Here is a 13,408-nt window from a genome sequence, read left to right on the forward strand (position 1 = left end):
GAAAATAGTGTTTGTATTATGTTTCATGACCTTCAGAAAATTCTTTATTCATTCATAGCTTATCTGCCATGTTCTTGTATTCCTATAGAAAAGAAATTCCCTGAAACTTTTGGAATGTAATCTTAGCACACAAAGTGAAGTACAAGAAAATCTTCCTGTTTGTCTTTGCATTGTGACGTGATTTATAATTTGTGGGAGTGGCATGAGGAAGGGTGATTATAGTTTGTGTAAGATGTGTGGTATTGAGGATATTGGCTATCTGGTACTTGCATGTAACAGCCATCAATTTCCCCACAGGAGGATGCTGTAGATTATTATACCAAAGCTAGAAATGAACTTGAGGAAGAATATTCAAAAGAGGAACAAGCTGTTCATAATAACCCACTGGGAATGGCCTTTGTAACATTTCAAGATAAATCCATGGCAACCTAGTAAGTTTTGTCCATTGTGTTTGTTCTCTTTTTACTAAACTAGTACAACTGATCTCTTGTTTGTGTCCCTTGTTTGCTTATGTTGGTTCTTCCTTTCTTCTTTTTCACCATTCTGTGGATTTGCTCTGCTTTGCTTTCTGGTAAGTTTTTCCATAAGTGTGTTTTAGCCTCTGTGCTTTGAATGAAGAAATTATCTCAGGAACTAAAAGGCTTGGGACATTTAATGGGCTAAAGAGCCTTTCTCTTCTGTGTGGGATCAGTCCATTAGGGTAGGTTTATAGGAGGCCAGACTAATTGGTTCTTGAATATGAGTTACTGACAGCTCCACTTCCTGCTGTGCAAATGGTCAAATTACCAAACTATCAGAGTGGGTACAAATTACACTGCCAGTTAAGTCATCTCAGCAGGGTAGGGTCAGGATCTGGCCACAGGTGATAGATAGACATATTCTGTATATCTCTTACCTGTTGTTATAGATATATGTTTAGACCTAATAGCAGAATTTGTGCTTTTATGCACTCGCAGAGAAAAATGTCTGTAGCCTCTCATGTTCTGTTGGCACTCTGTAAACATCTTTTGCTAACACAAAGTGGGTAAAAGGAAGCAGAATAATATTTGTATTGCAACATAACACATCATGCTTTTTTCTGTTATTAGCCTCTGTAGTTTAAATTGTCTGCATTTTTTTGGCCTTCAAGTCATGTTAGAGAGACAGTTTTTGAGGCCATTTTTCAAGGAAGTCCTTTTTCAAGGATGTAGAATTTCTTGCAGGAATTTGGTATATTGGAGAGAGTTTTGCTTGCTATTCTTTCACTGAGTAGTGATTGTTTGAATCACTAATTGTGCAATGAAATAACATTTTGAGATGTAAAAATGAAAGAAGAAATAAGCACTGCTAGCTATTGATGTGTTGTGTACGGTTTTGATGGGATAGTCCCTCCCTGAGCAAGTGTTCTGATCAAGAACTGAAAATATTTTAGTTTGTTTAGCTTGAAATTAATGTGGTGGACTCCATTCCCTGGGAAATTAGATTCAATTATGTGTGAAGCTGAGGCTCCCATTAAAGTAGAAAGTTACTTGGTGCCCTTAGGATGCTCTGCTCTTCAGGGCCCTCAAATAGGATGAGAGAAACAGGATGCCAGAAGTGAGGTTCTGGAGGCTCAGGTGGTTGTAGAAGCTTTTTAATAATGGCTAAAACTTGCTCTGTATGTATTTTGAAAAATAAACTATCAAAAAATAATCAACTGTTTTAAATACTTGCTGCTGCAACATGCTGGCAATCTGACATCACTGCTTGAATTCTGGTAAGGAAAAGGCCTGGGGGGGTTGAGGGTTATGTTTGTTAGTTTGGTGATTGTGTGTGTGGTTCTTTGTCTTCTTTATGTTAAGACCACAGCTGAGAAAAAAGCATTTTGGAATCTCTCCATTTAAATATAATATATATTGTTTCTGTGCTACTGTAATAAAATAATTTCTGAATGTGTGCCTTGCCCTTCTACTGCTGTCCTTTGAGAGATCTTTGAAAGCATTTATTCTGGGCATGTTTAAATTTTCCTTAAATATTTTTAGTGTCAGTCAACTCATAATATTGGAAGATGGAATTGAGCACTGTAATTATTTTAGGGGTAGGTGAAAGAGGCTAGTATTTTGAATTGTGAGAATACCAGCATGCTAAAAACTCTTCGGAAAATTGGTACTCAAGACAAAATTGGCTGGTTTTGATACTAGTGTAAAGGATTAGTCTGCAGTCTCACTTCATTAGTTTACTTTGATTTGAATACAGCAGTATTATGTAAAGATGTGTTTAGTAAACTTTTTTTTTTCAATACTCTCAGGCTTTGATTTTTATTTTTTTTAATGACTCATTGGAGTTGCTCATGTTGGTAGAAGCAGTAAATAGTTTAAACCAAGACTGCTTTTTATTTCCAAAAAAACAGATCTCAGGCCTGTGGTAGCCACTGTTTAAATAATGTTTATTAATGCATAATATGTTACATTGTTGTTTAAGCTCTATCTTGATCACAGGTTATTCAAAATTTTAAAAAACCAAAAACCTTTATCAGTATTCCCAGACTTTCTCATTACTTATTTAGCATTTTCAGGTGCAAAAAATTGGAAAAATCTTCCTCTTCTTCCTTACAGCATCCTTAAGGACTTCAATGCTTGCAAATGTCAGAGCATTAAGTGTAAAGGAGAACCCCAGCCATCACCCTACAGCAGGGAGCTGGGTGTATCCAACTGGAAGGTTACATATGCTCCTTATCCTGAGAATATTTGTTGGTAAGATTCCTGTCTTACATCCATTTGTTGGTGATAGTGTAGATTTGGAATGGGCACAGGACAGACTGGGATGAGTGTGTTTTTCTTTACCCCTGAACTAAAACTTTTTGTAGTGTTGGAATGTGGCTGTTCTGCTTCTTAATTTTCATTACTTTTATTTTCATTGTTCTTCATTGACCTTGGGGTCTGTGGACATTACCTGGGGTAATGGACTAGAGTTTTTACACCCCAAAATTTAAAAAAAATTTAGTCCTGTTTATATCTATCCCACAATCTTTCAGTTTTTTGAGGCTAGTGCATATCTACTGTTGAGATCTCAGGGAAGCAATTTGGTTTTAGTGCTAACTATCTTCAAAATACGTATATATTTTTATGAGTTGCCATGTGATGAGAGTAGCTTTACAGAGTCCACTCTGTAAACTCTGGTCTGTCTTCTTCTTGTTCTTTTTCTTTTCTCACCCCCCAACTTGAAGAAGAGGGACCACAGGGATATGCCAAGTTCACAAAAAGCTTTGTCATGATCAGGGATGTTGCTGGGCCTCTGATCCCTGTTTTGTTTGTTCTGAATATTTGTCTTCACCTGGCATTTAAATCATTCCAGTCCTTTTGGCAACCATCTCAAATAACATTTAAGAACTTGATAAAATCTATACTTGCTGTTTTAATATGGCAGAAAGGGTTGCAGTGTTTCCAAATTTGAAATTTTATTTCAAATCACTTTTTTTTTGGGTAGATTCTGCCTCTGATAGGTATTCTCCTTGCAGAAATTCTGTCTTTCAGCTCTATCTCTTCTTGTTTCATTTCTGTATTATTGAACAATGGAAGTGTTTCATCCCAGACCTTAACTAGATTGGACATTATGTTTGTGTAATGAAAGATTAGATATGTTCTTCTGCAAACACAACTTATGGTATCATTCAAGAGAGGTTGCACAGTTCTCTTTATTTCTAGTAGCAACTGGAACTTGAGTAGTGCTTTGTTATGTAACTTTGAAAGCTCAGTTTAGAAAAAGCATTGCCACCTGTTACTTGACAGATAGTGTATATATCTTTTTCTAACAACAAATTCTTGTTGCTTGTTTTAATGTCTTTTTTTTTTTTACTTCTTTCTCCAGGAAAAATCTTTCAGTGCATGGATTGAAATGGTGGTTTAGATGGGCTTGCATTAATTTGCTTCTTTTTATTGTGCTGTTTTTTCTTACTACTCCTTCCATAATCATCTCAACCATGGACAAGTTCAATGTCACTAAACCTATTCACTACCTTAATGTGAGTATTGCCATATGTTTGGATATAGCTGTGGATCAGGCCAAAATTTTGGTTAAGTGATAGGGTTTCATTGTCTCACCTTCAGTTAAAGCTCCTACCTTATGGCTTCAGTTGAAATTCTCAGGACAGTTTTATGTAGCTGCTGTTTAAAAGCATATGTCCAGAATCAGGTCTTTAGCTCTCTTTTGTTCCTAGATAATAGTCTGAAGTAATTTTTATCTGAGGCTTTTTATTATTATAACATGTTTATGTATTTGTGATAAAAATTTTCAGTTCAAACTTAAATAACTCTTAAATAAATGTTGTAATAAAAAAATCTTTGCAAAAAATAGAATTTCAAATCCAACTTGTATTTTGATTTTTATGATAAAAAGGGGGAAAGTCAGATTTTTAACTCTGAGTTAAAATGGTTTTTTTAAATTTTGCTTATAGGGTTCAAAGCATATATATCTGATCCTAGTTTGACTGCAGCTAAAGCAACTTGCAAGCTGTTATTTTTAAATATTTTCCCAAGCTAGTGTAAGCTACATAAAAACTACTTATGAGACTGCACTCTCATGGAATTTAATTCCCGATCTCACTTTGCCTTGCATGCCAGTGCTGAGCATTCATTACTCAGTTTAAATCTATCTGAATATAATTTCTTCAGTTCATCCTGCTATAATTTACAAAAAGTAGAATATTAGCATCTCTGTTCCACCACAACTGCATTAAAGTGGTTTTAATACTTATCCTTATTTTCTCCCCTACTAGAATCCTGTCATCAGTCAGTTTTTCCCAACGCTCTTGCTCTGGTCCTTCTCAGCTTTGTTACCAACAATTGTCTATTACTCAACTTTGCTGGAGTCCCACTGGACAAAGTAAGCAATCTTTTCCTCTGTTTTCACCTTATCAGCTGAGCTCCTAAGATAAATGAAAGTGCTGATCTTTGACAGAGCTCTCAAATCTGCACACCTCTTATAGTAGGGAATTTCCTGTTCTTGTCTTTCTAGTGTTTAAACCACACTTTAGGGTTTGGGTAATTTGTAACCCCCACAGCAAGTGTAATATGACCACATGATTTGTTTATGCTTTCCCCTGCTCCCCACCTCACTTCTCATTGAGTTTAATCAAGAAAAAATTGTATGAGCAGGCTCAGGAGGTGTAGCTTCAACAGGAGCAGGGGAAGTGCCTCTAATCCCATGATTAACTTGCTCTCTAGGATAGGCCATGTGGCTTGGATCCCCTCCAGGCTTGTAAAAAGGGCATCCATCTTTTTGTAGCTTGACATGACAAAATGGTCTGGGTGTAACTCCTGGTGCACAGCTCAGATCTGTTGGATATCATGGTGATCTGAGAAGATTTATGGGGCCAAAGGCCCAACAGATGTGTTGATGCAAGGTTTTCACATTAAGCTGGTGCACCCCAGAGATGTCAAGCCCACTAATGAGCTGCTGACTTGGAGCACAGCACAGCTTGGTATGGGGTACCAGATTTGATGCCCTGTTTACTTACACAAAGATAAAAGCATGGTGCTTCAATCCCATCTTCACTTAACATCACTAAGTCTATCCATAAAGCTTGTAGTCATTTATATAAAACATGTAGTTTTTATATTCTAAGGTAAATTTGGTGGATTTCCTTTTGAATTTTTATACAATTCCTTTCTGAGACACCATGTCTAGAGTCTATTGTTTCTTTGTCACAGCTGTATGCTTTTTATTGACTTTGTTTTGGTAGCTGTGCTACACACATGAGCTTTGGGCCCCTCTCAATCAGTTAAAATATTTTTCTGAAGTCACTAGAGACCACAGGTCTGATTTCAAGCCTTAGTGTAGGTACACTGATAGGTCTCATGGTGCCCAAGTGTTCCTGTAATAAAACCCTTGTGGTTTTACAGCCCTTACCAGATACCAGCTCTGGGAGTCTGAAGTGTTCATAGTGCTGCCCTTTTCTGGAAACAGGGTGTCACTGGATCCATGTTCCTGCTGCTGTAGTGGGGGTATAGCATTAGTAGTGTCATGTTCCCCAAGACTTGACACCTGACAGGGAGGTTGTCGAAGTCTCTGGTTTCTTGGCAGTAGTGCCCTTTTCTGAACTGCTTAATCCCTCCCGGCATGGCACTTGAAGAGCTGTTTGTTTACAAGCTGTTGCAAGGTTGAGTGTCTTTGGGTGAGAGACCAGCTGTGCTTGTGGCACATCCCTGTGTATGTGGTGCAGACCTGTAGTGGTGCTCATCCAGAGTCTGGATTAGCATTCAGCAATATTTTTGTTGCCCACGAAGATACTGAAAGTCTGTTTGGTCCACATTGGTGAATATGTCAAAGATGTTTGGTTTTCATTTGGTAGCAATGTGATATGGTAGGGGAAACTGGGAGTCTGACAAGTGCTGGCATTGTCCAAGGAAGATCCTTCATATGTGGCAGCTTTTTGTATGAGTTTCTCACTCTGCCTTTTAATTTTGATAGATCTGCAGAGAACAGAATAATGATGCATAAAGTCTACATATTTTTGATCTTCATGGTATTGATTCTGCCTTCCCTTGGTCTAACCAGGTAAAGAATCATAGTTTAATGAGATAATGGCTGAGTATTTTTATAATGAGACATATTACTTGTGTTTTCTAATTGTGAGGTATAGTCAATGTACCCCCAGTCCCTTCAGTGTGTGGTTATGTTATCATTACACCTTAGGTTTCAATATTCATCTTACATCTGGGATCTTTAGAGCCCTTAAAATTTCCAAAGCCTGGCTTTTCTTTTAACAAAGATATTTAAGACCTTATAAGATCAATGGCTAATTAAAAGTTGCCCATAATCACCATTATAGCTGAGAACCAAGTTTCCTGACTTGTGTCTTATACTTCAGTTGGAATTGTCCTTTTTTTCCCACCTTTACAGTTTTTGACTGTTTCTCTGGATGGCATATATTTGTCCTATCTGTATAACAATAGCTAAAAATGAGTAATAAAACTTTAATATGAAGTAGATGTTTTTGTTCTGTTTAATCTTGTACCTTTTTTCTAATTTCTAGATATCAGTAACTATGATAAAGCTGAAATAATGTTTAGATTTGTGATTAAATTCCTTCTATGCAGTATTTTGACTTAAGCTGCTTAAAAAGAAGCATTTTTAGACAGTAAGGTGTGGGAGACTGAATTACATTCACCATCTTTCTTTCAGTCTTGATTTTTTTTTCCGCTGGCTGTTTGACAGAGAATCATCTGATTCTGCAGTTAGGCTGGAGTAAGTATTAGCTAAATAATATTCTCTTTGCTATTCCTTTGTAAAGAAATACTTAGGATTTAAGTTCTTGGGTTTTTTTGGGGTTTGTGTTTTTTTTGTTTGGTTTTGCTTTTTTGTTTGTTTGTTTTTGTTTGCTGTCCTTGGTTAGTGTTTATTAAAATTTGCTCAGGGTTGCTACTTCGGGATAATGCTGAGCTTCTGAATAAGTGGAGGAGACAATAAGATTGGACATTAGAAAGAACTTCTTCACAGAAAGGATTATAAGATGTTGGAGTTGGATGAGGATTGTTGCATATCATTGACAGGGGATCTCCTCAAGGATTACAGTGAGATCAAAGAGCTGCAGCAGTTCTTTCTGTAATCCAGTGAATCTTGATTTTAAGAAAAATGTATGTTTTTACACACATTACATTGCAAATTTGTATATATTGGTTATTTTAAGCTCCTGTTCCTGGAGGAAAGAATAGAATGCAATTATTAGGACATAATTTCCAAATGCAGTTTCAAAATCAGTAACAGGAAGACAATTAGGAGTTACTAAGTTAGGAGAGGTGATTATTCTATTGGAGTCTTATCTCATCTTGTGTCAGGTTGCTGTTGCAGACATCAGATGATGCTCTTGTCTGCTGCTGTCAGCCACCCATCAGGCTGCTGCACCTTTTTGTGAACAGTTTATTCCTTACCTGAACTGCAACTCAGCCAGGCTCTTACATACTACCCTGGCTGCATTTGTAGCTGTGAAGTATTCTTTTACAACAAGGTTATCAGAAGTTCTACTGGCCACTTCCTAACATATATAGTGCTTGTTTTTATGGTAAGAGGGATACATTGTATACCTCCAGTGTTTGCTTGCCTTCCTCCTAATCAGTATCTGGTGTCTTTTCGGGCAGATGTGTCTTCCTGCCTGACCAGGGAGCCTTTTTTGTGAACTATGTGATCGCCTCAGCTTTTGTGGGCAATGGGATGGAGCTGCTGCGCCTGCCGGGCCTCATCCTGTACACCATACGCATGATCATGGCCAAGTCCACAGCAGAGAGGAAAAACATCAAACAGGTATTGGAAACATCAGTCAGGCATTTCAGTGACTGATCCTTGTCAGAAACAGTGGGAGCACCCATCCTTCATACCATTAACTATCATCTCCCTGTTTGTTTCGCTTGTCCACGACAGGTTCATATTCCCTTCATTCACAGCACAGATAACAGGGAGGGATTTATTCCAGTCAGAGATGGTCAAAAATCAAAAGCCAAGCTCTGAGCTTCAGGTATCAATCTCTTCATAGCTCTAAGTCAGAGTTTTATGATTTGAATTTTATATAATAGTTCTGATTTTATCTTATAGTCTGAAATTCAGGCATTTTTTAATTCAAATCTGTCTAGAGTTAGTTTCTTCTGTCAGCCATCAGGTGTGTACAACTTGCTTTAAAGAACATACACCTAGCAAAATATATGTTTTTGCCTATATTCCATTTTATGAGGTGGACTTCCACTTCCAGGTGAAGTTTCATCCTATAGCTAGAAATTCCAGGTGTCACAATGGGAACTTAAGCCTGTATGTAGCTACCACAGTGAGGTGAAGGTTCTGAGTCTGGCACAATTATTTTCTGCCTTGTGATTTTAAGGAGCTGCTTTTTCTATATGGAGATTGCCTGAGAAATTACTTTAAGGCTAGGAAAGAAACAGCATCTTTTCTGTATGTCCAGGTAATAAAAACACAAAATACTTCATCTATTTACATCATTTCTGCCTCTTAGGGAAATAACTGATCTGTCAGGGGGAGCGAGTAAGATAAGGTGAATTGTTGCTTTAGGGATTCTATTCTTAACTCCTGACACATTGATGGATGACTTGAGAGTTTTGGGTGTTTTGTTTTTGTTCCTAGCAACAGGCATTTGAATATGAATTTGGAGCAATGTATGCCTGGATGCTGTGTGTGTTCACTGTCATCATGGCCTACAGCATCACATGTCCCATCATTGTCCCTTTTGGTAAGTTTTCCAGGGAGCACTGTGGGAGTGTGATGGGGCATGTGGGAAGCTTGGAAGGCTCAGCTCTGCATTCTTATTCCCATTCAAATGCTGACAATCCTTAGGACTTGGATTCAAGTTTACTTCCCTTCTTGTGGAAGAACAGTGAAAGAGATGATTAATTACTTAGCTCTTGTACTACCTTTAAATGTTGAAAGTACATTTAATGTCTATTATATGTTTATTTCTCAAATTTGAGTGTACTGACTTTTATGGTGAGGGGTTTAGATCAGACATAATTAGTACTAAATAATTTTATATAGTTATTATTTTCATTTTCTGATCCAAAACTTTACAGAGCTAGATACGAGATAATTATCTAAATTAGATATTGTTCGGAACTGGTTTAATCAACAACCTTATTATTGGGAGAATGTAGCCAATTTTTATATAACAATGTAATTGATATTTACTTACATTCCATTTTGTATGCGGTTGTAAATATCTGAATGTGCCACTGAATCCCAGAGCTGTTGCAATTCATAGTTGCCACAGCAGTTGATGGCTGTTTGTTTGGATATGGAATAGCAGACTTGAATCCAGTCGTGAATCTGGTGAAGACTGAGAGGGAGATGATAAGCCACTGTCATGCCTTCCTTAACAGCAACAGTGGAAGGGGAGTTGGGAAGTTTTCCCTACTGGCTTGACCTCATATGCCAGCACCTAGAAGGAGCTCTGGTCTCTCCCTGGGAGCACAAGAGGCACCACAGAGAAGTGTGTGGTGAGGGGAGGGATGGAGATGCAACAAGCTAAGCTCCTAAGCTTTAGGAGCAGGTGCTGTCCTGCAGCTGTACCCCCCTCGTGCCTGGGCTGCATCCACTCATTTGGTTAGTGCAGATCTCCTCAGAGGTGTTGCTTTTTATCAAACCTCTGATAACCTCTGCTTGGCTCTCGTGTTTTCCCTGCCAGGTTTGATCTACATCCTCCTGAAGCACATGGTTGACCGTCACAACCTCTACTACGCCTATCTCCCTGCCAAGCTGGAGAAGAAAATGCACTTTGCAGCTGTCAATCAGGCCCTGGCAGCTCCCATCCTCTGCCTTTTCTGGCTCTATTTTTACTCATTTGTGAGGCTGGGTAAGTGTTACCTGTCTCCACCTGGAAGCTGCTCCCAGCTCTCTTGCCAGCATCCCTGAATTAGATGTGAAGTTTCATAAGCTTTTGTGGACTTTTCTTTTTCCTTCCCATGGTGGTTGCCTTTGGCCCTGAACTGCACAAGATTTGCACAAGAGCCTTTGAAGGAGATGGCTGATGTATTAAACTGTTAGCATGGATCCATGTTCCTTCATTTCACAGGAGATCATTATTCCTTAAATCAGTATACCTGGAATTGGCCAGTTGGGCTGTGAAGTGATAGACAGTAAAAATCATTACATTGAACAAAAATCTATCAGAATTAGCTCTTTATAGTAAGATGATGACTGGCTTCACTACCTGCATTTGTGCCCTGGGCATTAGTTTAATTTACCTAGGTGAGTTGGCTGCTGCCTTGGTTATACAGCCATCACTTAGGAAAAAATGCTAAAATGTTGGCTAATGCTGGTGCCCATGTGTTCCACTTCATCCATCAAATTTTACATGGAAAACTGCAGTGACCCTCTTCCTCACATTGTAGTTTAAAACCTCATGTTTTGTATGTAATTTATCTTTAAAATGAAATCTTCTGTATATTGCAAATACCTGGCATTCATAGTATTGGCTGTGCTGTACCAACAGTTTTGATGTCAGAAAAAGGTAGGCAACAGCTTATGTGATTTTATTCATGATATAGGAGAAAGCATTTGTCATGGAATGGGGATGTCAGTGTTGCTGGAAGGGTTGAGTTCCCCTTCTTTGGAAGGAAGCTCCTGATAGCTAACTGTATTGTGCCCTCATGACAAATGATCACATCTGTATTGTGTTTTTTAGCATACCAGCAGTCAGAAAGGTATTGTTGGCAGGCTGTCATCTCACTTTAGGGAGAGGTAAAGCTATCGAGAAAGCTCCCTGTGGATGCAAGAGGCACTTGGAACTATTCCTTCAGGCTGTCCTTGGATGTGAATAGATGTTCCTGCATTACTTGTGTTTTTAAGAGCTTGTTTTTTCCCATGTTTTGAGACCTGCTTTTGCAACCACGAAGACCAACAAGTCTGGGTCCTCTAAATTAACAGGAGAATTTCTAGAGCATGCTTTAGATAAATCAACTCAAGCACTCAGCATCTGATGCACCTCTTTAATTGTTAGTAAGGAAATCCTGGTGAAGTAAAAAATAAATCTTTATTATAATGTTTTCTAGTTCTGCATGGTAAAACCATCATTTGTCAGGGACCTTAATAATGGAAAACACAGGCTGGATTGCCATGTTTGACTTGGTCAGTGTAGAGTATCCTGTTTACAGGATGTTTTTCAGTGGTTTGTCAATGCACAGGGCAGTCTGAGAGGTAGGAATTTGATACTTTTATTTCATTGCCATTGATTTCATTGCTGCTTCTTGTGCTAAAAAGAAGGAAGGAAGGATGGATAAGAGAACTCTGTTTCCTTATCTGCAAAATAGATCAATTTATGGTGTAAAGCTTGATTGCTTCATCATTGACTTGTGTTGTTGGCTTGATATGGGTGTTTCAGTCTGGTTGCAGAGTCCAGTGACAATACTCTGGTTTCTCACTCCTCATATATTAATGTAAGGCCTGGAAAGACCTCTCCCCCAAGTCTCAGTCAGGATCAAAAACCACCTGACTGTATACAGAAGGTTAGAGGCTGTACTCATTTTTTCCTTCTCAGTGCCTGTATTCTTTCTTAGCTCTTATGCCTGCCATCCATCCATCCACCCACTCATTCACCCACCCATCCATCAACACTGGGCCTCTCACCACAGAGGAGGTGAGGTCCTATCTGCAGTTCAGGCCCCATCTCCTGGGACAGTCACTTGAATCCCCTGTTCTCCAGAGCTGTTGGCAGGCAGGAGTTCTGAGGATGCCATGCAGGGAAAACTGATATAGGAGACTTTTCCTTCCTTAATTTCTGCTGTTTACCTTGTGGTTTGCACCATACATTGGCTTTGGTGTAGGCACTCCTTACCATCTGGTAAATATTCATGCAACCTGTGCTTATAAAAACAACCGCCTCTGAAGGACATTCCAGAATACCCCTAGGAACATTTTTTCACTTCCTTTTTTGGTTTGAATAATAATGTGTTTGTAGATATTTTTTGGTTTTGTTTTTTGCATGTGTGTGGTGGTTTTCCCCTTGTGACCAGGCCTGTGCAGGGTTTCTATAACTTGTCAAAGTGTAAAACTTGTCTATTCTGTGCCACTGCATATGCTGGGGTTACCACAGAAATGTCTGAGAGTTGGTGTTGCCGCTTTTGTCTGAAGAAGCCTGGAAACAGCTAGGGCTTGCAGTGATGTTTACATTTTCCTAATATTCTATTCAAGTCATCTCTACTGCAAAATGAGATTAATTTCTTCAGAATATTTCCCTAGTGAATCTGGAAAAAAAGAAGTCACTGTAATCTTTAATACTGTTTCCATACTAGGCAACCACGTCCTTTCCTATGGTTTATTGCACTCTCTGAACTCAAACTTACCTGTCAGCCTAGTTCATAGTTATTGTTTCTTCTCTTGATCTTTTTTCTTGGATTCTTCCCAGCTCTGTCTATATTTTATTGTAGACAAGGCTGAAGGCTTGGTAGCACTGAATTATTTTGTGTAGGTGCCAGAGACTTGACTTTTTTTCACCATGTCCTTTGATACCATCCCACTATTTACTGCTTTCCAGCAGTTGTATGCTGAAGTGTTATTGTTATCCCTCATATCTACATTTTATTTTTCCTTCAAAATTGTACTTACTTGCTGTTTTCTACATACTGTTTTATCTTGCTGTTGGTTTGTTTTGGTGGGTTTTTTTTTTGTTATTTTTGGTGTTTTTTCGTTTTGATCCTTTAAAGCAGTTGGGGTGGTTTTATCTACCAAGACCATTTTGATTCTCCTCTACACCTACCTCCATCCCTTTAAGCTGATGGCAAACCATCCAATTTGGTGCCATCATCATAATTAATCAATGTAATTAATATTATATTTCATAGATCATTATTGAAAGTGTTTAAGAAGTGGGTCCAGAATGGATGAATGATGGAGGAGTAGAATCATTCTGAGTCTTGTCTATCATTTAAGCATTACAGCAACATTTCTTGGCCTCTAG

General features: G+C 38.4%; 1 protein-coding gene across 6 annotated transcripts in view; it reads left to right on the plus strand.

Annotated features, from left to right (window-relative positions):
• The window catches only part of TMEM63A (transmembrane protein 63A), a 33,377-nt gene that overhangs the window by 13,694 nt on the left and 6,275 nt on the right, over positions 1-13,408 (plus strand). For all 6 annotated transcript variants that reach the window (XR_014953975.1, XR_014953976.1, XR_014953974.1 and 3 more), the window contains exons 13-21: positions 298-431; positions 2,574-2,711; positions 3,826-3,979; positions 4,733-4,839; positions 6,427-6,513; positions 7,141-7,203; positions 8,094-8,256; positions 9,085-9,190; positions 10,139-10,306. Coding sequence is in view for 3 of the 6 variants with exons in the window: in XM_085575898.1 (XP_085432024.1) it covers positions 298-431; positions 2,574-2,711; positions 3,826-3,979; positions 4,733-4,839; positions 6,427-6,513; positions 7,141-7,203; positions 8,094-8,256; positions 9,085-9,190; positions 10,139-10,306 (1,120 nt within the window). In the remaining 3 variants the exon portion in view is untranslated. The remainder of the gene's footprint in view (positions 1-297; positions 432-2,573; positions 2,712-3,825; positions 3,980-4,732; positions 4,840-6,426; positions 6,514-7,140; positions 7,204-8,093; positions 8,257-9,084; positions 9,191-10,138; positions 10,307-13,408) is intronic.

Source organism: Lonchura striata, chromosome 3 (assembly GCF_050655825.1).
Source record: "Lonchura striata isolate lonStrDom1 chromosome 3, ASM5065582v1, whole genome shotgun sequence".
Taxonomy (NCBI): domain Eukaryota; kingdom Metazoa; phylum Chordata; class Aves; order Passeriformes; family Estrildidae; genus Lonchura; species Lonchura striata.